General features: G+C 36.4%; 1 protein-coding gene across 2 annotated transcripts; it reads left to right on the forward strand.

Annotated features, from left to right (window-relative positions):
- The first annotated feature begins 2,716 nt into the window (after positions 1–2,716).
- Positions 2,717–22,358, forward strand: LOC103669142. Of its 2 annotated transcripts, XM_008697471.2 has the most exons (9): positions 2,717–2,846; positions 2,961–3,052; positions 4,596–4,697; positions 11,131–11,229; positions 11,686–11,703; positions 13,531–13,743; positions 16,733–16,839; positions 19,798–19,906; positions 20,694–22,358. In XM_008697471.2, exons 2-9 carry the CDS (start codon positions 2,962–2,964, stop codon positions 20,744–20,746), a joined length of 792 nt encoding a protein of 263 aa, XP_008695693.1. In that variant the 5' UTR covers positions 2,717–2,846; position 2,961; the 3' UTR covers positions 20,747–22,358. The 2 variants fall into 2 exon arrangements, with proteins under 2 accessions (XP_008695693.1, XP_008695694.1); XM_008697472.2 differs by lacking the exons at positions 2,717–2,846; positions 11,686–11,703 and having other exon boundaries at positions 2,853–3,052.
- The last annotated feature ends 724 nt before the right edge of the window (positions 22,359–23,082 follow it).

The following is a 23,082-nucleotide window of genomic DNA, read 5'->3' on the forward strand; positions in this document are numbered from 1 at the left end:
GTCCTCCTACTCCATTCTGGACTAGCATTATTCGAGAGCTGTTACAATGTTCATCGTGGGACATTTTGTCACTGCTCTCCTGAGTATTGCTAACCAGGTCCTACATCTGTCAGTTTTTGGGTTTCTGTCTCTGTTTGCTGAATTGTTATTATTTTTTCAGCTGGTGTTTTGTGATTTGGTCCATGTGGGTATAAGCAGTGATGAAGGGGCTCTGATTCAGGGTTTCAGGATTAAGCATTGTTGGTACTGAAACACACCCAACAAGTCTATGTGTATCAAGTTACTGGGATTAGACCAGTGGGTCCAGAGACAGAGAACTGAATTAATTCTTATTCAAGTCAGATGAGGACACAGACTTGAGATACTTCCTTCCTTGGTCAGATTTGCCAAGGGATCGAGTTTGACCCAGAAGTTGAAAAGAGGGAACATATGATGGTGAAACTGGAAAGAAAGGGGAAATTTAACAATCCTGAAACCTCTGAAAATGAAAGAGAAAATAATTCACTTGAAAAAATTATTCTGACTCATGATTTCAGTAACTAAAACAGATGGTAAATATTATAGTATTAAATTAGCATATTTTTATAGAACGATGTTTTTGCTGTTACTGTTCTCTGTGCCAAGTGACACCTCCACAGAAAGGCCTTCTGGGAGTACCCCGTTTAACATAAAAGCCTCCTCTCCTTCCTCTGCCTACCCTACTTTTCCCTGTTTTATTCCTACCCATAGCACTATTGCTACTTTACATTGTATTACTTATCCATGAATAAATAACATAAAACATTAACATATCACAAACAAATATGTGAATTGTAGAATGTAAACTACATTAAGGAAGAAAACGAGCCTGTCATTTGCTCTGGAATAATGCATAGCACATAGTAAATACTCAATTAATTTCTTGAATAACGAAATGAATACATAAATAAGTTAATGTTCCTGAACTCTCAAGTAAAAATATTCATTTTATTTTTCAAGGTTAAATAGGCAGAAACCACCTATGAAATAAACTGCACTGCATTTATATTTATGGAGACAAAGGATATTATGATCAGACTGGGGTGGGATGAAAATCTGAACCTGTGAGAAGAAATCTGAGCCTTAAGATTTAGGAGATACATTACTACTTCAGGTTTCAGAAGGAAGATTAGAAGAGTGAATGATTTTCCCCCCTCAGGTAGTTCCTTCCTAATAAAAGCACATTTATGAGGATGGGAGAAACATCTGTGGCTCCAGAGCGAATTACAGTCAGTGAAAATTCTGAGCTTCATGGTGGAGTCTTTAGTCTTTCTCATTCTTTCCAGGTTTACATATCAGAACGTGGTTTTCCTGAAAAGATATATATTCTCTTTCTCGACACCATGTTAAATATTCCTTAATTTCTGCCTTTGTAATATTGTGATTTTACTACATTTTTATCCAGACACTGTGCCCACTGCACAATGTTCCCGTCGTTCTTAAAAGTCAATAACGGTGTTCTTATTAATAACAGTACTGAACAGTTGCTTTTCACTGAGCAATACTATGATTATTTCTTTTTCTTTTTTAAAGATTTTATTTATTTATTTATTTATTTATTTGACAGAGATAGAGACAGCCAGTGAGAGAGGGAACACAAGCAGGGGGAGTGGGAGAGGAAGAAGCAGGCTCCTAGCGGAGGAGCCTGATGTGGGGCTCGATCCCAGAACCCCAGGATCATGCCCTGAGCCGAAGGCAGATGCTTAACCGCTGCGCCACCCAGGCGCCCCACTATGATTATTTCTGAATGAGTTAATAACTTACCCATTTAAAGATACTGGTTGAAAATCTGGTATGTGTTTGCCACTATGCTAGAAATTCAGGGCGCTGAGAATGCTCTCTACGGACTAATCTTTGCTGGACTATGACCAAGGCACTTGAGCTCCCTGAGCTTCACCACTCCCCGGTCTATAAAACAGGTTAATGCGCATATGCGCCTTACCTCCCTCCCCAAATTCGGGTTATTAGAATTCAGATCCTAACCTGATGGATACAGTCTTAGGAAAGAACTGCCACTTCTAGACTATATCTCCCTTCTTTTCAGGAGCTGTTCTGTGTGGGGGCAGGAGTGGGGAAGGGGAAGATCTCTATTCAGTGTAGCTCAAATGTAGCTTTTTCTACTTTTTCTCTTAGTACCACTTTTTTGATTTTGTATTGATCTATTAATATTCTTCTTCTTTTTAAAGATTTATTTATTTATCTTGGGGGGGGGAGCAGAGGGAGAGAATCTCAAGCCGACACTCCCCTACACACCAGCTGAGCAGGGAGCCTGACCCAGGGCTTGATCTCACTGCCCTGAGATCATGACCTGACCAAAATGAAGGGTCTGACGCTCAACTGACCGAGCCAACCAGGGCCCCAATATTCTTCTTCTTTTAATTTCTAAAGACTTTTTTCAATCCACAAAAACAGGAAGAAAAAAGAAAGGGAACAATGTTTTGGTGAGAACTAATTTACTTGTGGTTTTCTGGGAGTTAGTTAGTGGGTTAAGTGCTTTCAATTATAACACTATTCTTACAGGCACTTGCTGATTAACAACTTTATATATGCAGAAATCATGGTACTTTTATTTGTATTTTTCACAAGACCTTCCAAGTCTGGAGATCACTGCCATTTTCCACAAATTAAAAAAAATAAAATAAAAGAATGTTTGTATTTAAAACCTACGTTTTTCTCTCAGGACTATTTCTTCAACTTGGTGTTTACTGGAGGAAGTTAAGAAAAGAAAGATAAGAGATGCGTGTGGAGGTGAGAAGAAGACAATTCTGAAATTCTCAGTGGATCAGTTCTGTTTTCTGTCACTATATTTTTGCTTGGTTTTTACAAAGGTAGGTCACAGAACTTAGTCTCCGTGTGCATAGATCATGCCACAAGAGCAGCTTCTGTGAGGTCCAGCGAGACATGCACCGCACACAGTGACGGATTGTGCTTTATTTGTTCAGTATGCCTGAAGAAGTGACTTATGCTACTCTCCAATTTCCAAATGCTTCCAAGTCGAAGAAGTCTGAGGAGAGCTACAGTCTCCAGAGAACTGGTAAGAGCCTCTATGTAGGATGAGACACACCAGAGAAGAGAACTATTTAGCTACTCTGGTGAGTTCTCCTTGCCTTCAACTCAAGGCTGCTAGATTTCTAAGATTTTGATTACGGAGTGCCAGTGCACAGTGAAGTGACTATGACAGAGCTTAGTGCTGTCTGTCTTACTTAGTTTGTAAGATCATAGTTTGTGGAAAACAAAACAAAACAAAACAAAACAAAATGAAACAATGACAGAGGTCTAAGCCTCTGGAAATCCAGATCTCTGGTGCCACCAAAATAGCATTTCTTATGTTTTTTAGACATTTTAGGATGATGTCACATACAGGCTATTACTGGAAGGAAAAACAATAAAAGCATGAACATAACTTTAGGATTTTTGTTCAACTGCTGAAAGATATAAAATAGACATATGCTACAAAATTCATAGGACCCTGGGATCCTAGTCAGTGATATTGTGGTAAACATTCACTTCTTTCTAAGAAGGAACAAGACTGAAGTTTCGTTATCTCTACATAATGTCATCGCAGACCGTATAATTCCATTCTGTTTTATCCAGCAGCTCAATTCCTAGGATGTTAGAGGTAGCAAACAGGAAGATAATTGGGGGGAACATCAAAATTGTATTTATTGAAATTTTTGTATTATATAGGATACATGGTTTCTTGTGCCTTGCCTGGGATTACGTTTTGTTATTTATATTTTGTTATTTACATTATTTTTATTCTTTTGTGTTTGTTTTTAAGTCTTTTTGATCTTACTATAAAATTATGCCATATATATGTATATACATATATATATACACACACACATATATGGAATTTTTACTTTATAAATTTACCCAAAGTATTTTATATTCAAACGAGGAAGAAAAATCACTTCTAGGAACATGGCTCTGGTTATATAATTTGAGGCATCAGGTTAGTGGATAATATTTAGGGACCAGTTCCCCCGAATAGAGTCCTCTTCTCTGTGTCTACAATATTGACAAAGGCACTGTACGTACTGGGGAAAAGTATTACATACTTGTCATTCGTAGGCAACAGACTTAGGGTGCTTATAAACTGGGAGGTGCAATTTACTTTCTGTTACATATTCTCCAATACATTTTTCCTTATAAAACAATTTTATCTTTCTGTATACAGTAGGGTAGGTTGTTGGAATTTTATTTTTGTAAAAGATCATACAGTGTTTGTCTATTTATTATTTATTTATTTGTTTAGAGGAGGAGAAAGAGTGTGTGAGCATGGGGTGAGGGGACAGAGGGAAAGAGAGAACCTCAAATAGGCTCCATGTCCAGCACAGAGCCCCACAAGGTGTTCAATCTCACCATCCTGAGATCATGACCTGAGCTGAAATCAAGAGTCCGACAGTTAACTAACTGAGCCACCCAAGCACCCCAATGTTTGTCTATTTAAAATGTGTATCATCAGAATCAGAATCATACCAAGAACAGTGGTAATATCTGGATAGTTAGAAAGTACAGAAGACTAGAGAAAACTGACTTTTTTAAAAGGCTTTTACTTTTTTTTTTTTTTAAAGACAATCATGAAGGGCCTGAAACAGAGATGGATGGTGAAGCCGAAAATAGAGCAGCAGGAGTTGAGAGCACAGCTGAGCTGGCAGATAGCAGAGCTGTGCCAGGTAAGCCCTCTGTGAATAAATGCAGCCACTGGGTCAAGGAGAAAGTTAAGAAGGGCATTGTGGGAGACACTGGGGCATAACAATTAGAGACTATCTTTAAAGATAAAAGATGGAAAACTTTTGAGAAAGGAAATAAGAAGGATAAACAAAAGGTGATAAAATTTATATCCTTTACTTATGGGAAATCATCTCCTTTTTATTTTCTCCATCCATCCCCAGTGTTTTCATCTTTTTCTGGATTTTTCCTATTTTATGATATTATTTCCCCCCATTTCTCTTTTCTTTTTAAAAGGTTTATTTAGTTAGTTTGGAGAGAGAGAGGGGAGGAGGAGGAGCAGAGAGAGAGGGAGAGAGAAACAGCAGCAGACTCCCCACTGAGCATGGAGCCCAACATGGGGCTTGATCTCAGGACCCCTGAGATCACGACCTGAGCCAAAATGAAGACTCGGTTCCTTAATCATCTGCACCACCAGGAGTTCCATATTTCCTTCCATTTTTTCATCATTTCATCCTTCTGTTTTATTACATGGATATCTTTCTTTTCTTTTTTCTTTTTTTCTTTCTTTCTTTCTTTCTTTCTTTCTTTCTTTCTTTCTTTCTTTCTTCTTTCTTTTAAAGATTCTTTTACTTATTTGTCAGAGAGAGAGAGATTACAAGCAGGTAGGAGGGGTTGAGGGAGAAGCAAACTCCCCCATGTGGGACTCGATTCTGGGACCCTGGGAATATGACCTGAGTTGAAGGCAGACGTTTAACCAACTGACCCACCCAAGAGCCCTCATGGATTTTCTTGAATTATCTTTTAATTTGCCTAGCACAAACATGTTCCTGATATCATTTTATTTTCAATGAACTCTTTTTGTTTTCTCAAGTCTTCTAATATAACATTCTATTCTTAAATGTAGATACAAAATTGTATCTTACTCTCTGAAGGTTTTAAAAATTGCATTTCAAATCAACATTATTGGAGTATAATTTAAATATAAAAGAATACACCCACTTAAGAGTATAGTTTATTGTACTTAACAAATATAAACCTCTGTAACCACCAAAATTAAGAAATACAATATTTCTGTCACCCCAAAAAGGTATTTTGTGTGTCTTTTAATCAAAGGGACAGTACCTTCTTTCTCTAACCACTCTCTCTTTTTCAACCTCCACATCCCATTTATGCATGATGTTTTATCCTTTGGAAAGAACAAGGCTATGATGTAGCAACTATTTGTGTTTCCTGTGTGTCTGTTGTTACAAATGTATTTGGGGATATTGGATGCATCCATTTTCTATAATGAAATTTATTTAATTTTTTTGAAGATTTTATTATTTGACAGAGAGAAACAGCCAGTGAGAGAGGGAACACAAGCAGGAGGAGTGGGAGAGGAAGAAGCAGGCTCCCAGCGGAGGAGCCTGATGTGGGGCTCGATCCCAGAACACCAGGATCATGCCCTGAGCTGAAGGCAGACGCTTAACGACTGAGCCACCCAGGTGCCCCTATAATGAAATTTCTTAATCAGTGTTCCCAAAAAGTAAAAACAAAATACAAAAAAAACTTCCCCTCTAAGTTACCCCCACCACCAATTGTAGCCCCAGGTAATCGCTGATTTACTTTCTGTCATCCTACACTATTCTGTCTGCTACCAAATCTTATATAAATGGATTCAAGTAGCATGTAGTCTTCTATGACTGGCTTCTTTTATTAAGCATAGTGTTACTGAGATTAATTCATATTGTATGTTATCAATCGTTAATTCTTTTTCATTGCTGAGTAGTGTTCCATATTATGAATACACAAATGTTTCTCTGTTCACCTGTAGATGGATGTTTCAGTGGCTTCCAGATTGGGTCTAGTGTAAATGAAGCTGCTATGATATTCAAGTCTTTGCACAGACATATTTTTTTAAAATCTTATCAGGTTGGGACACCTTGGTGGCTCAGTCGGTTGAGTGTCTAACTCCTTATCTCAGCTCAGGTCTTGGTTTCAGGGTCATATGGAGCCTACTTTAAAATTAAAAAAAAATCTTATCAGATAAATACATAGAAGTAGAATTCTGTATTAGATGGGTATGTTTAAATTTATAAGAAACTATGAAAATTGTTTTCCATTTTTCCATTTCCACCAGAAATGAAAGAGTGTTAGTTTACAGAACGTTTTAACTGTTCTCATGGTGTTATCTTTGCTTCTTCTAAAGTCATTTTGTCTGTTCTACATTTTTTTCTCAGTCGTTCATGTTGGCAGCTTTCTTCAAATATCCAATGATATTTGGTTGCCTGTACTCATTTAAGAGTTTGATGCCAAGGGCTCCTTGATGGCTCAAGTCAGTTAAGCATCGGCCTTCGGCTCAGGTCATGATCCCAGGTTCCTGGGATGGAGACCCATCTTGGGGTCCCCACTCAGCGGGGAGTCTGCTTCTCCCTCTCCCTCTGCCTGCTGCTTCCCTTGCTTGTGCTTTCTCTCTCTGTGTCAAATAAATAAATAAATAAAATATTTTTTTAAAAAAGAGTGCGATGCCAAATTAATTGAGTGGGACCTCAGTGTGTATGAGGGTTTATAGGTAGCCTTCATGTACTTGAGTGGTTCATGGAGAAACCCATCGTCAATATTTGTACGTGTATTATTGTTTGTTTGTTTTAATTTCTCCTCTCAGGCGAGTTAGTTGCTCTGGAGAGGACTCCTCCAATATTCTGCCCCAGACAGACTTTTCTCAGAATGACTAGGTGAGGGTGTTAAGGGAAACATCAGTTTCTACCTGTTGTGGGAAAAAAAAACAAAAACAAAAACATTTTTTCTCTACCATGAGCTTTTACCCTATGAGTCGCCTTTACTATTCACACGGAACACTTCACTTCTGATACCACTGTCATCGAATGTGCGGTGCTTTTTCCCACATCAAGCAATTCTCTGTGACAGCAGATGTGTGTCCTACAATTCAACTGTGTTCTAAACTATCTACACGGAGATAGTGTCAAGATCCACAGGGTAAAGGCTCAGTCTCACAAGACTGCTCCCACCCTACTTAAAATGACAATTGCAAGAAGTATGACCCAAGATTGCCCACAACTTCTGTCAGATTTGTTTACAGAATGAAGTTTCCCATAATCCCCTCTTCAGGTACAATTAATTTGCCCTAGTAAGTCATAAAACTCAGAGAAACACTTAACATTTACCACTTTATTAAAGGATATGAGATAGGATAGAAATAAATATCCAGATAAAGAGATACATAAGGTGAGGTCTGGGAGGGTACTGAGCAGGGGTGTGTCACCCTCCCGATGTTATGTTCACCAGCCTGGAAGCTCTCTGAACCTCATACTTATGGGATTTTTATGGAGGTTTCATCACATAGGCATGATTGATGGAGTTAATGACTCCATTTTCAGCCCTTTTCCCTGTTCAAGAGAATGGGAAGGGGCTGAAAATTCCAAGCTTCTTGTCATGGCTTGGTCTTTCCAGTGACCAGCTCTCACCCAGGAGCCCATCCATAAGCCCACTCAGACTCACTTCGTTAGAACAAAAGATGCTCCTGGGGTGCCTGGGTGGCTCAGTCGGTGAAGCATCAGACTCTTGATTTCAGCTCAGGTCATGATTTCAGGGTCCTGGGATCAAGCCCCTTCTCAGGCTCCTCGCTTAGTGGGGAGTCTACTTGAAGATTCTCTCCTTCTGCCCCTTCCACCACTCATGTGTGTGTGGTGTGTGTGTCTCTCTCTCTCAGATAAATAAATACATCTTTTAAAAAATAAGAACAAAAGATGCTCCTGGGGCTCTTATCACATAGGAATTTATAAGGGTTTTGGATCCTTGTGTCAGGAGCAGAGTCAAAGATCAAATATTAGAAGCAGAGATGCTCCTAGTGTTCTTATCACTTAGGAAAATATCAGAGTTTTAGAAGCTCTGTGACAGGAAACAGAGCAGATAGATAGACATATAGATATGGATACAGATATAGATATATATCCTATTATCTCACAGAGAGTAACTCAGTTGTACGAAATGGGGGAGAAAAGAAAAGGTGAGGGGAGTCTATATGAATCATATGTAAACTTTCAGGTACTTGCTCAGTTTTCAGGCTTCCCCCACACCTCCACGTGGAATGATAAAATGGGAGGTTATCACCAACTCACAGAACTTTTGGGATTCTTAAGTGAGAATCCGCATATGTCTCGTTTTCTCACTGCTGATTTTGGTTCACTTTCCCAGGATCCATGAAGTTACTAGTAACTTTTGTTGTCCACCTTCTTAAATGTCATTTCTGTGGATTTCTTTCTCATTATTTTGAATCTATGTCTTCTTTATCCTCCTTTTATATTTTATTAGAATTTTTAGAAAAAAAGAAAGGGAAAAGAATGAGCTCTCTAAGATTAATTCCAGACTGATTTTTAATCAACATCTCAGTCAGCCCAAATGCAATTTTATTCTGCCTTTCCTTCCCATTTTCTACTATTAAGTGCCTCTCCTCCTAAACGGAACCAGAAGTAGGAAAGACATTGGAAGTATGTCCATGTCTAAAACTCTAATGGGGTTCCAATGAAGAGAAGAGGTGATGCACTGGTTTACCTCTGTGCTGGTTAAGAGCCTGGGGATTCACAGGGGGAAAAAAAAAAGCTTAGGGGAAGATTTAGGCCTCCTTCATCCTTGGGAAAGGTACTAGTCTCTTGATGTTATTGAACTGCATAGCAGAAAGGCTGTACCAACCTTCTTGTGTGGTCCAACAAGGACTTGCTTATCTTTCTGGTCTCAGATGATTCATATGTAAACTGAACAGACAGGCAAAAAAGGTCCTATGTAATTCTAAATCAGGAAAAGTACTAGGCTTAGATAATTTGTCCATGTGATCTAATATGTAAATAAGATTTCACAAAGAGGAAAGAGAACAGATTTAAAAAAGGAAATAAATAAAGAAAAATTAGACCTCTTCTAGTACTGAATACATATGGAGGGGAAAAAAAACTGCCATTCACCTATCTTGAATTCAGAAAATATATAATTCATCCATTCTAACAATATAAAATGTCATCACATATTTCGTCTAAGAAAAATATTCAAGAAAATTTCCAGACATACAAGGAATTAATCAGATCTCAAAGAAAGGGGACACTTAGGGGTGAGTCAAAAAGAAATAGCTGATGATGGAATGACTATAATGAAAATTATAATAATGAAAGTGATAAATCATTTTTGCAATGAAATAGATACACTGCAAGAGAAAGTCAAGAATAGTCTAGAACAGATTTTACTAAACCCTCACAATAAAACCCAGTGTTAGGACAGAAGAGGTGAGGGAATAAAGGTATTATAAAAATCTATGTTGGAGAGTCTGAATTTATCTGTAACAAAATTACAGATACTTAGAATCTAATGCAAAGGAAAATGTTTCTTTTTGGAAACAGCTAAAACTATGAAAGAAAGATTTATCAGCCCAATTTTTCATGATCAAAGGAGAAAAGATATAATAACTCACCTTAATGTATTTTAAAATCTCTAAAGAAATTAAGAGAGAATTGACAAATTTAAAAGCTTAAATAAATAAATAGAAAGGTTTTGAAGAGAAAAGTTAATCTGAAGAATGGTTTCATTAAAAAGAATCTAGTATTCAAATTAAGGAAAAATGTAGAAAACAAAATTATAAGATATTAATTCATGGGCACCTGGGTGGCTCAGTCAGTTAAGCATCCGACTCTTGGTTTCAGCTAGGATTGTCATCTCAGGGTCCTGGGATCAACCACAATGTCGGGCTCCCCACTGGGTGGGGAGTCTGTGATTCTCTCTCTCTCTCTCTCTCTCTGCCTCCTTCTGCACCCCCTACCCCCATGTTCTTTCTTTACTCTAAAATAATAAACAAATGAATAAATCTTTTTAAAAAAGGAATATGTTTAAATATGTAACTTAAACAGGGGAGAGAATAAATATGTGTAAGACTATAACCTGTGCAACTTCATGGCAATAAATTTGATCATCTAAAGGAAGTAGATGATTTCCTAATAATATATTAAAGAGAAAACCTGAAAAGATTAATCAGAGAATGGATTGTAAATCATATTAAATAACAGATCTCACTATAGCATAGAAAAATTAGGAAAGAATATCCATCAGGTGGTCAAAACTGATTTCCTGGAGACGGGAAGGATGAGGAAATAGCAAGATGGGGAAGGTACGAGGGGAAAAAAACTCTGCTAAAATATAAATAATAGAGTGTCCATGAAAGCATCCAAAATATGTCCTATGATCACATTTACTTGGAATTATGCATTTTCAGTGTTAGTTGTGAATGTAAAGATGTATTCAAGTTGGCTGAACATAAATGAGGACTTGTTTGACTTTGCAAAAAAATTCCAGTACTCCTATCCATAAGGGGCAGGGGATGGAGGGGGTTAGGGGAAGAGGAAACAACATAAAATGTGTTGCTTCATGTCATTTTTCTGAATTGGTGCTTCCTCCTAGGACATAGCACTCAGTGCAAAGTGTGGTGCACTGTTGCTTTCATTTCGATGACGGTGAACCTGGTGGTACTGGCTGGCCTGGGGACCCTGGGCCTGATGAGTAAGTTTCCACTTTTCTCTGAGCCTGTTGATTGGTTTTATCAGGCACATTACAAATGAATCCAAGTCCTGAGGCCTATCCATATAATATTTACAGATTAATAGAGAGGAAAATGTTTCATTACTGTAGGACCATATCATATTAATTATTGTCTTGAGGATATTTTAGTATCAAATTCCCTCAGTGGCAACTACTCGTTGAATAGCAGAATAGTGCTAAAGATAGTAATGTAAAGCCTATTTTTTCTAGAAATTGTGAAATCAATACAACAAAAATACAACTAATTATAGCCTGAGTGTTTTCATGATGATTTCATATATTTAATGCAAATTCTCCATTCTTCATGCATTTCCTTCTTATCCAATTCATTCTAATGCAAACATCCTTCAAAATGGCATTATCACACTTGATTTTTTTTTCTAATTCCTTCATTAATACCCCATTATTCTCTTCCAGGAATCACACCAATTTCAGGTGAGCATGAGCTGGTTTCATGGTGATGTCTTTTAAAAGATAATTTCTCCCAAATGATTATTTTTTTCCTAAAACTTCTATAACTGTTCTTGACAATAGAATAATAATTGGTGGGCAGGATGTTTCCCTCCAATATAGTGCAGGCTTCATAAGGGCACAGACTATGGCTTATTCATCCTTGGTATTCTTTGACTGAATGAATGTATTAAATGAATAAATGAGTGAGTTCATGAAAAAATAAATGAATAAACAGGAAGGAGTAGGCTTTTGAATATCAAAAATGAAGTATCTTTATAAGGAAAGGAAAATTTTCAATCCACCCTTATTAGCAGTTTGTTCCACATTTAGGAAAAAAGGGAATCTCAAGTACTTTAAAATACATTTTTTTCAATAAAGATCTAATGCATGTACATTGCCAAAATCTCAAAATATAGAGAAGGAGAAGAAACTAAAAGCAATTGGTATCTGCCAACAGGAGGCAAAAGCTACCAAAATATAAAAACATGCATTAATATCTTTGGAGTCATAGAGTAGATATCATTTATATCAACATTTTGTTTAATAATTTAAATACTCATATAACATTACATTACTTAACATTTTTGAGTACTAATGTTTTCCCAAGCTCTTCACATATAAATTATGGTTATATCTGTCTGAGAAACTCAAATTACTAACACATAGTCTTACGATCTCATTCAATCTTTACCCAAATCATGTCCTATAATCATGTTTACACAATATTTCCAGGTCAGAGAACCCAAAATACTTCTCCAGTTCTGTGTGGTTATAAGTGACCAGAGGGGAGTATTTGATTATACCTCTATCATTTCATTTTACACTTTACGGTTTTAACGCCCCTTTGCCTTAAGTAACTTCATGTTTCTCTGCTTTGCTACATTGATCGTACCCTCTATTCTTCGACTACATTCCCAAGCCCTACAACAATTTATTTCCTTAAATATCTATTAATTACTTATTTCTTAATTGAAAGGTTCTTGTAAGCATGCCATATTTTGGGAGCATCTTTTCTCGAGTCTGGGTGCTAGTGGGTGATGTTCCTCCCCCTTCTCTTTCCTCCTAAAACAGGGAGTACAAAGGCATCCTGAGGAAATAAGAGAAGGATGATAATAATCGCTAACATTTCTTGAGCACCCATCCTTTGGGATTTTATCTAATTTAATCCTCATAAAACTTAAAGTAAAAATTAAAGATTCTATTAAGTTGCAGGCTTCTCAGGTAAACTAACCTCAGCCTATATAGAAAAGCCAAAATATGTTATAACAGTCCACAAAATGAAGAAGTTATGAAGTTTGTTCTGAATCTTCTGATGTTCTTAGAGACATGATCCCTGTGTTCTGATTTGTTGTTGTTTTTTAATCCTGAGGCTGCTGTTTACCAATTCTCCATCCTTAAATTATAGTTCTATCTGTTCAAGAAATTCAAATTACACCACATAGGCTCACCAGTATGTTATGGTGCCTCCTAATCTCACGAGCGTGGTTTCTATAAACTAACTACTGAACTGCACCATCTTTTACTTTGAAATCTCTGCTTCACATGGATCTTTCTTTTTTTTTTTATTTTTAAACTTTTTGGGGCATTTCCTTCAACAAGGAACTAATCTCTATTGAGTAACGTAAAAACTTTTTATCTCAAATAAATTTTAACCCTAAAAGTACTTATAGTTAGTATTTTACACATATGTAGGAATCATTTTAAAATAAGTATTCCATAAAATTTTTAAATAACCATTATGGTATTAATATAATTTATTGGAAAACTTTGACTATGTTAAAGTCATTAATCTCCTGATATGAATTATAGATTACTGGAAACTCATCTTCAACAACAGAACAGCAAACGATATCGAACAAAGCAAAATACAACAGTTGGAGGAAAATGTAACACGATACATGAATATGTATCATAATGCCTCACAGGAACACATCATTTTCAAAAATATGACAGAAAACACATTAGAAAAGCTGAACAACTTTACCTCAGCATACTGTGAAGACTTAAAGGAGAAGAAAAATGGTGAGTGAGATGATCTCTTGTTTCATCTAGTCTCATCCCTAACCAGGTCCTCCATTTTTCTCTAGACATTTTACTGGGTTCAAAATCTTGAACTATATCTGAAATAAAGAAAACATGGAGATACAGTAATCATTTATAAATTCTTATATAAAAAACACTTTTTGTCTTTTTTGACTGAGTTTCTTTATGGTATGTTTAAATATTATTTTATCAAACTAATCTTTCTCTCTCTTCATTTATCTTTCTTGGGTTAGATTCAGTTTGTTTTTTAATTCCTTTTTTCTTTCTTCTTTTACACTCATATTTTACACTCGCATTTTTTTTTTTTTAAGATTTTACTTATTTATTTGACAGAGAGAGACAGCCAGCGAGAGAGGGAACACCAGCAGGGGGAGTGGGAGAGGAAGAAGCAGGCTCCCAGCATAGCAGGGAGCCTGATGCCGGCTCGATCCCAGAATGCTGGGATCACGCCCTGAGCCGAAGGCAGACGATTAACGACTGCGCCACCCAGGTGCCCCTACACTCGCATTTTAATGGAGTTCAGCTGTAATGGAGTTTAGCTGGGTAGATGGGAGATAAATGTTGTTTTCTTGCATGTCTGTAAAGGTCTTTATTTTGGCTAAGTATAAATTCAAAGGTTAAAAATTAATTTCTTAGTGAGTATTGAGAGTTGCCTCACTGTTTCTAGCAAACAATGTTGTTAAGAAGTCTCTTCCTCGTGTAATTTCATTCCATAAAAATGACCTGAAGTTAGCTTTTTTTTTCTTAAGATTTTATTTATTTGAGAGAGCAAAGAGAGAGAGCACAGGAAAGGTGGGGAGCAGTAGAGGGAGAGGGAGAAGTAGACTCCCCACTGAGCAGGAAGCCCAACAAGGGCTCCATACTAGGACCCTGGATGATGACCTGAGCAGAAAGCAGACCCTTAACTGACTGAGCCACCCAGGCACCCCTGACTTTAGCTTTTAAGATATTTTGTTCATTTGGGGAAGCTGAAATTTTAGGATATTCTGGGTATGAGTGCTTTTTATTTGCTGTGCACTCTGTAGCTTTCTCAGAATGAAAGTTTATGTCTTTCAAATTTAGGAAAAATGCACTCTGTTACTTCTAAGTTCTATTTCTTGTTCTTTCCATGACATCTCTTAAAAAGGACTTAAAAAAAAAGAAAATATATAGAAATGAGACAATCTACAAATCTTAACATTTGAAGATCCTTTTGAGATCTTCCTACCGATTATTATTTCAAAAATCATATTTTTAATCTGATAAAATCTTATATGATTCTTGAGAGTTCTGGTTTTGTTGTATCCTGTTCTTACCTTATGTATATAATATCTTTTGGAGTCCTCTTACTATATTAATTAGAGGGGTATTTTAAAATATCACTCTCCTCTTTCCTAAATTCATTTTTGGGGAAGAGGGGGAAACTTTTCCTTTCCTTTCTATCTTTTTCTTCTTCTTCTTTTTAAAATGTTTTTCATAAAAATTCTCTTTCATGTGAGGGTGCTTTTATGTACCCTATGATCCTTGCTAAGAGAATACATAGTTGGTGTGGGTTGGCTCCATTGTTACTGAAAGAGGACAGTTTTTCCATTAGATCTCTTTGAAAATGACAAACCTGTCTGGAGAGTTTAAGGGGGAAGATAAAGATGGAATGTCTGAACAGGCAACGTTCCTTTTCAAATGAGACTGTATATAAATGATAATCACAACAAACACAGTGGAAATCTAGGCTTTGCCAGACTGTTCACCCAATTTCTTCAGAGAGGAACCATGTCTTTTTCCCGCCGAAAGATTCTATAGCTTCTTACTGATTTTTCTTCCCTCGTTTCCTTACTCTTTCCTTTCTTACCTTCTTTCATTAAAAAAGGAAGAAAGAAAGAAAAAGGAAGAAAGAAAGAGAAGAAAAGAAAAAAGAAAGAAATCACTTCACACTGTGTGTCAACACTTGGGAGACTTTTGAGAATATTAAGTTTTATGCATACAGCAATAACTATCCCTTGTCTTGAGTCACTCATGGTATGATAGAAGAAGCAGACAAGTAAACAGAAAATTACAGTTCAGTGTAATAAGTGCTCATAAACATAAATATATACTTCAGGAAACAATATAGTGGGAAGAAACAGTTGAGATTGGGTGGGGTATAAAATTCAATACAGGGAGCGGAAGCATATTGCAATAAAATTAGTGAGGATAACATGGGGTGCTCAGAAAATTCAAGGTATTCAAAGTGAATGGCTGACAGGAAGGTAAACAAACTAATAGATAAGACTGGAGTGTCACGAGTGTTTCCACAGATAATGGGGAGGGTTTGAATTTTCCTCTGAAAGCTACAGAAAAATATTGGACCACTTAAAGCAGAGTGTTACAGAAAGATCACTGGAAACAGAGAGTTGATAAGGTTTCTGTAAAAAAAAAAATAGGAGACTAGAGATGGACTAGGATCTTGTTGCAGCAATCCAAACATATTGAACTTTTCTCTGAGTGTTTTTTTTTTTTAAAGATTTTATTTATTTATTCGACAGAGATAGAGACGGCCAGCGAGAGAGGGAACACAAGCAGGGGGAGTGGAAGAGGAAGAAGCAGGCTCACAGCAGAAGAGCCTGATGTGGGGCTCGATCCCATAACGCCAGGATCACGCCCTGAGCCGAAGGCAGACGCTTAACCGCTGTGCCACCCAGGCGCCCCTCTCTGAGTGTTTTTAATAATCCCTTCATCATTTTTCTTCCTCTCTATCTATGATTTTCCTTCTGTCTTCAGATTATCCCAGATCCAAATCCCATTCCATTTCAGATCCCATTCTCTTCCTTCTCTCATGTTATAAGCAGTCATCTCACTCAATATGTAACTTTGGTTAGTCATGGCAATAGGCAATGCAAATGTTTGTAAATTCTGATAGATATGCTAATTTATAGTATATCTATGCATACATATTATGCTTATGTGTGAATCAGTATTGTATCTTCATAGACTTTCCTCATGTGTTTTTCAGATGTCGGATTTCACTCTTGTTTGGAGTCATGGATGTGGTATGGAAATGGAAACCAATGTCATGCCCAGATGAATACGGACAATAAGACAACTTGCAACCAAACCCAGGTCTGTGTTATGATGTGGGGGTCATCTACAGAAAGATTTTGGTATTGTTAAGATACAGGTAAGGAGAATTTGGGTGACCTTAGTCCTCGGCTATTTCTAGTAAATAGCCTTCATGTCCTTTATCTTTGCTCCCTCCCTTTGAGCAGAATTATTGGGGAATTCTGCTATCCCAGTTTCAAATGGCAAGTATATACAATCATTCAAGTGATGGGTCCGTGAGACCCATACAACAGGTAAGCTATGGGACTTTATTTACTTGGTATTTCTTATTCCTTGTGTTTTCTGGTTCTTGTAGAATCAGAAAGGAGAGAGCAATGATTTATTTCCTGCTGTGAGGCATATTTTAATTGGCCATTGATACAAATTAAATCATGGGATTCTCTTCTCCCTTAGAGTGGTTGTCCACTGATGAAAAATTATACTCTTGGCCATGATGTACGTGGCATAGTCCTGCATATGACTTATCTTATCATCACATATCATTATAGTAATTAAGGCTATTAATTAAAATACAGAGAAACAAATCAGGTAAACGTACTGCAATGCTTAGCATTATTTTGCTGTTGTTTTTCTTGATATTTGAGTGTAGAAAAAAATAGCAAATTTCCAACTGTAGAAAACCCTTAAAATCGAGCACAATATGTTTGTTTAATGTATATATATCATGCTCCAACCAACCAGAATTTATCATCAGCATTAACTTGAATGTGGTTCATGCCTCTGTGATTTTTGCCCTATATAGTTTTATTACCAGAATTATTATTCTGGCCCTATTGAACTTGATTAATCCAATTCAGTTTTCAAGTTTCACCCTCAATGCTTCTTTAAAATTTGGCTTCCTTCACAAGATACTCAATCAATGTCATTCTCTTTCATATTCCCACAGCATTACATTTTTAGTTAATAGCTATGAGTGCATCTGTTTGTTTTGTTAGAGTTTTAGCTCCTTGAAGGTAGAAAACATGTCTTGCTCATTATTGTATATCCACTTATGATAGTGAAAATACTTTAAGCCTGGGTGGAGTACAAGTTTTCTTCAATATTTTGATTATTAAAAAATTGTGGGTTTTTTTTCCCCCTTGTAGGCAAAGGGAACACTTAGAAGGTCACAAAGGAGATTTTTCATTGTTTTAGTGTATTATTTTGATAATTTACACTTTTAAGAAAAAAGACATCTGAATCAAGAGAAACAGTTAAAAAGCAGTTAAGGAATTAAAAAAAACTAAAATTATTTCATGCCACAGCCTAATTAGATAGGAGGTATGAAGGAAAGTTAGCAGACTGAGAATTTTAGGGTTTTTTTTGTCTTGAATTTATTCACAAGGAAAAAGGATCAGTTATATGTATGGTATTTTTGTGTTTGGGACTGATATTGAGTGTACATTTTAATAGGTCAAATTTATGGCACTTGTGAGAATGACATGGACATAAAATGCCTTTGGGGTTGGAGCTGAATGGGAGATGACTGTATTGAAGATTTTAAGAATTTGCCCACTTATAGTTTTATTAAACAGTCATTATCAAATACTTACTAATGATTACTATGTAATTTTACTACATAAAGGGGCATTTGAGCCTGTTAAATTTTGATCAACAAAAATAAAATTTTAGATTAGCTGATAATATCCAAACTAAATTAGTAGATTAAGAAAAGAAGAAACCAAAGGATAGAATCCTAGATATCCACACTATAAATGGGGCAGGATTTTAGGAAAACTAGCACAAGTGTTTAAGAATAAGTGATTAAAGAAAGAAGGGGAACAAAAGAGGGTGTGGTTCCATGGGAGGTAATGGAGAGAAGAGTTTCAAGAATAATGTAATTAACGGTGAAAACCCCTCCAAGAGGCTAAACAGTACATACAAGTAATTACAAATGCTATTTATTACATGCCTACTGTAAGTCACAAACCGGAAAAGATGTTTTATTTAAGCCCAAAACAATCTGCAATATCTGCAGTTCCATTATATCTAAATTTCAGGTTAGGAAACTGAAGTTCATAGAGGATAAGTAAATTTCTTAAGGTCACATGAATAAGTAGCAGACCGAAGACTCAAAGCCTAGTTGGCCTAGCTTCAAAGCCCAAGATATGTTGAAAAGGAAAACGTTAGTTGACAATTAAAAGATGACTCTGTCAAGAGTGTTACAAATGAAGTAATATGGGTACATACTCAGGTCTGCAGCATGGACTACATGCTGAGAATCTAACAAATAGCCCTACACATATAAACCTTAGGGAAGCTTATAATCTAAGGTGAATCAAGACAATAAATCAGTAATTAGCAAACAATTAAACTGCAATTATTAGGTTACATATACAAAAAAAATGAAAAGATGGTGCTCAAAGGAGATAGAAATGGCTTGAAATCCAAATAACAAAGAAACAACACAATCAAGTTTAAACTCCAGATTTTCTCTTAAGGTTCTCTGAAGTTAATGGAAGACAGCTGTCTTTTATATCACAAGAAAAAATTCCCAATACCAGGAAAAGTTTTCAAGACATTATTACTCACTTCAGGGTATGGCCCAACAGAGAGGGAAAGATTAGAAGAGTAGGATAGAGGTAGGTGAATTGGAAAAGAGTGGAGGGGCTCCTTGGAAAGGCGGGTCCTGAATGAATGGGAACCCACTCCACAGTCAATGCAGAAACTCTGCATGGTGCAGAACCACCATGGTGGTGTCCGGAGGAATGGGGGCTTAGCTCATCTGATGGCTTCTCTTTGTGCCTATCATCTGCTCAATGTCAAGAGTGTAGTGATGATGTTAAGAAGAAGCTTGAGAAGAATAAAGGTTTAAAAATTCTACTGAAGGAGAGGGGACAAGGAACCAAGACATGAAAAGATTATTGAGTGGAATTTTGATGATCTGAATCTGAATCCGATTTTGTGGCACTTGAATTAGCTCCCAGTGGTACAAAGGAGCAGTAACTCATGGTTCTTTGTGTGTTTGTTTGTTTATAGCTCTTCTTTAGATGTCTTCCATCACCTATCCCCTGGATAAATCTGAATTGTACTCTCAAGAAGAGAAATCAGGAAGAAGAAAGCGTTTTAAAATTTTGCATTGTGACCTGTGAGTTACCCTGCCACTTGCTTCTTGTCAATAATAAAGGAAATCTAGTATGTTAATTTTGGCGATGTCTCTCTGACGGCCATCCTCCATATGTGGTCAAAATGGATCAAGAGAAGATAAAAAATCTCTGGGAGCATTTGCCTGTAGCTCAGGCAATTCCTTTTCAGCAAACAAATCTGTTCTAGATAGAAGGAGTTCATAGAATTGAGAACACAGAAGGCAGGAATGCAGAAACTCTGTTATGCTTCCCTGTCCTTCTTTTCACACTCCTATGCTTTCCTAAGGCCCTAAGGAATGGAAAGAAGGTACAAAGACAAAGTCAAAGCAGGGTCAAGGATATTACCCTGTCGATATAAACTAGAATGGGAATCAGAGTAACCATAGGATTTATTGTCCAAACCTGAACACTTGAGAGTAAAAGGAGTCACTATTGATAATTGCACTAAGACACGGGGCATGAATCTGAAGTGTGCTGGGCAAAGCCAGATTTTTCAATGACCTCTTGGGTGAAATTACCAATGAAAGACCCAGAGATAGTTTTGGGCCCTAGACAGTTGGGGGTTCTGGTGAATTCTTGCAGTAGTATAAGAAATCACCATAGTTATTATCACTTTGGTCTCTTTTAACGAAAATAATCTGACAAGAAAAGAATAAGTTTTGGCAATAATAGATTTAGACTCATGAGGTAATTGTTTGGTTTTCAAACTAAATTGTTTGGTTTTCAAACTAAAGGACACAATTCTTTTTTTTTTTTTTTTTTTTTTTTTTTTTTTTTTTCTGGTTACAGGTTTGACACCTACTGAAATCAGTGAAGTAAAAGAAGAAGGAAAGGGAGATTGACTCCCAAAATGAAACTGAGGTTACAGAAAGGGAGGTGGTGGGTTCACGGATGGGGTAATTTGTGATGGACATTAAGGAGGGCACGTGATGTGATGAGCCCCGGGTGTTTTATGCAAGTAATGAATCATTGAACATTGTATCAAAAACTAATGTTGTACTATACATTGGCTAATTGAATTTAAATACAAAAAAAAAAGACAAACAAATGGTGAAGTATGCAACATTCAAAGAAAATGGAATGATTGGAAAATCTAACTCTAGTAGTTACCATGTTTGTGAAAATAAAGTACCTATATCAAATTTTCAATTGTAGCTAAATGCAAACATTCCTAGTTTACCGTAATAGTGTGTGATACAAAGGTGACCAGGCAAGCTGAATCTTTGGAAAATTGATCTCAACATCAATTTGTTTTTTTGTGACTTTTAAAAGTTTGTCAGAACATTAAAAACATCTTACTGTCGGTTATAAATGTGTAGGGAAGTGAGAAAAGTAAAATTAATATTACTTAATGCATTGTAATTCAAAATATTAGAAACATTGAGGATTAAAGTCGTTTCTCCCACTTATCAACAGAAGCAAGGGGAGTGGTACAAGTCCTTTTTGTGGCACAACTTACCACGCAGATTGTACATCTTTTCCATACCTGGCAACTTGCCATCCTCCTTTCTAAGTTAGGATCAGCTTTTAACAGTTTAGCTTTTGTGATGTCAAAGACATGAAAGATTTCCAACAGTTTCTTTAATGTGAACTTTGCTGACATCACTTCCTGCAGGCAGCTTCATCTACTCCAGCACAACTCCTTTCTTCATCTGTGCCAAGAAATTGTCTTCAGTAAGTTCTTCAGTTCTTCAGGAATTTCAGAGTCCTCTGAGACTCTGAAACGATGGCAGGATCAACATTCTCGTAGTCAATTATTTCTTCTTTTTTTATCATCTTTTTATTTAAAAAATTTTTTTGTTTTTCAAGTATTGACAGCTATTTTGTCTTTAACTGTGTTTGGATTCAATTTACATTCTGCAAAGTCATTCACATGGTGTGGACAAAGCTCGTCTATTACAAGGATATCCTATTACCTCCTGCTAAGATGTTTGAATATTTTCGGCGGCATGCTTTCTATACTATTTCTTCTAAAATCAGCTAAGAAATCGCATGATCTCCAGTTTTAGTGTCAATAGTCTACAAGGTTTTAAAAACTTAAATGACCCCTTAGATTATCGAAGTTGTATTTTAGGGTGGTCTAGAACATTATGTAGCTGTAGTAATGCTTTAAAAGTTAAATTATCTTGTCTAATGTATCTCCACAACTGAGAAGCAAAGAGGGAAAACAACTGTTTGCTTTACTATCAATATGTAAATGGATAAGAATTTCTCAGTGACCAATCATAGACAGATGTTTAAAGAAGAGACAAGAGTGGTCCTCTATCATAATGAGCATCTGTTACTTATGTAGCAGGAATGTTTGTATTTTATGCAATACTCACCAGGTATTGTATAAATAACACCAGGGGGACTGGTGTAATTTAAGTGACTCATGATCGCTGAAATCTGTGTTATGGAAACCATGGAAAGCAGTACCTATCTGTGCTTCCAATAAAATTTATAACTGCGTAATTTGAGTACCTCTATTGAATCCTATAAATAGTAGCAATTGTTAAATTCAATTAATATTCACCTTAATTTCACTATTATGTTTGTATAGAATACTGAATATAGAAATAATGACCTTGTGTCTTTCCTCAAGCTGCTCAGTGTGCACCTGTAAGATATTAGTAAAAAATCATTTCTTATTTACTTTTAACTCAGTTATTATGCAACTCGGTTAAAAATGCTTCAGTGTTTGTTGTTTAAAAACTATTTGATTTCGGGGCGCCTGGGTGGCCCAGCGGTTAAGCGTCTGCCTTCGGCTCAGGGCGTGATCCCAGCGTTCTGGGATCGAGCCCCACATCAGGCTCCTCTGCTATGAGCCTGCTTCTTCCTCTCCCACTGCCCCTGCTTGTGTTCCCTCTCTCGCTGGCTGTCTCTATCTCTGTCAAATAAATAAATAAAATCTTTAAAAAAAAAAACTATTTGATTTCTCTTTAACCTTCCTTTTAGTAGCATTCTTTCTTTGTGCTACTGAAAACTTCATATAAATTTCGTGTTCCTGGAAACTTGGCAACTGAGGACTTCTAGCGTTTATTCCATAATCATAATTCCTCTCTGTGATTTACTGAATTAGCGTCTATTCATTTCCTAAGTACGTCTTTCCTAGTAATTATATCTGGTATCTTCATAGATAAGGAAAAATTTTTGATAGATTTAAATAACTACTTCTGATTTAAGAAGAAGCAAGAGA

This window comes from Ursus maritimus, unplaced genomic scaffold, assembly GCF_017311325.1.
Source record: "Ursus maritimus isolate PB19 unplaced genomic scaffold, ASM1731132v1 scaffold_26, whole genome shotgun sequence".
Lineage (NCBI taxonomy): Eukaryota > Metazoa > Chordata > Mammalia > Carnivora > Ursidae > Ursus > Ursus maritimus.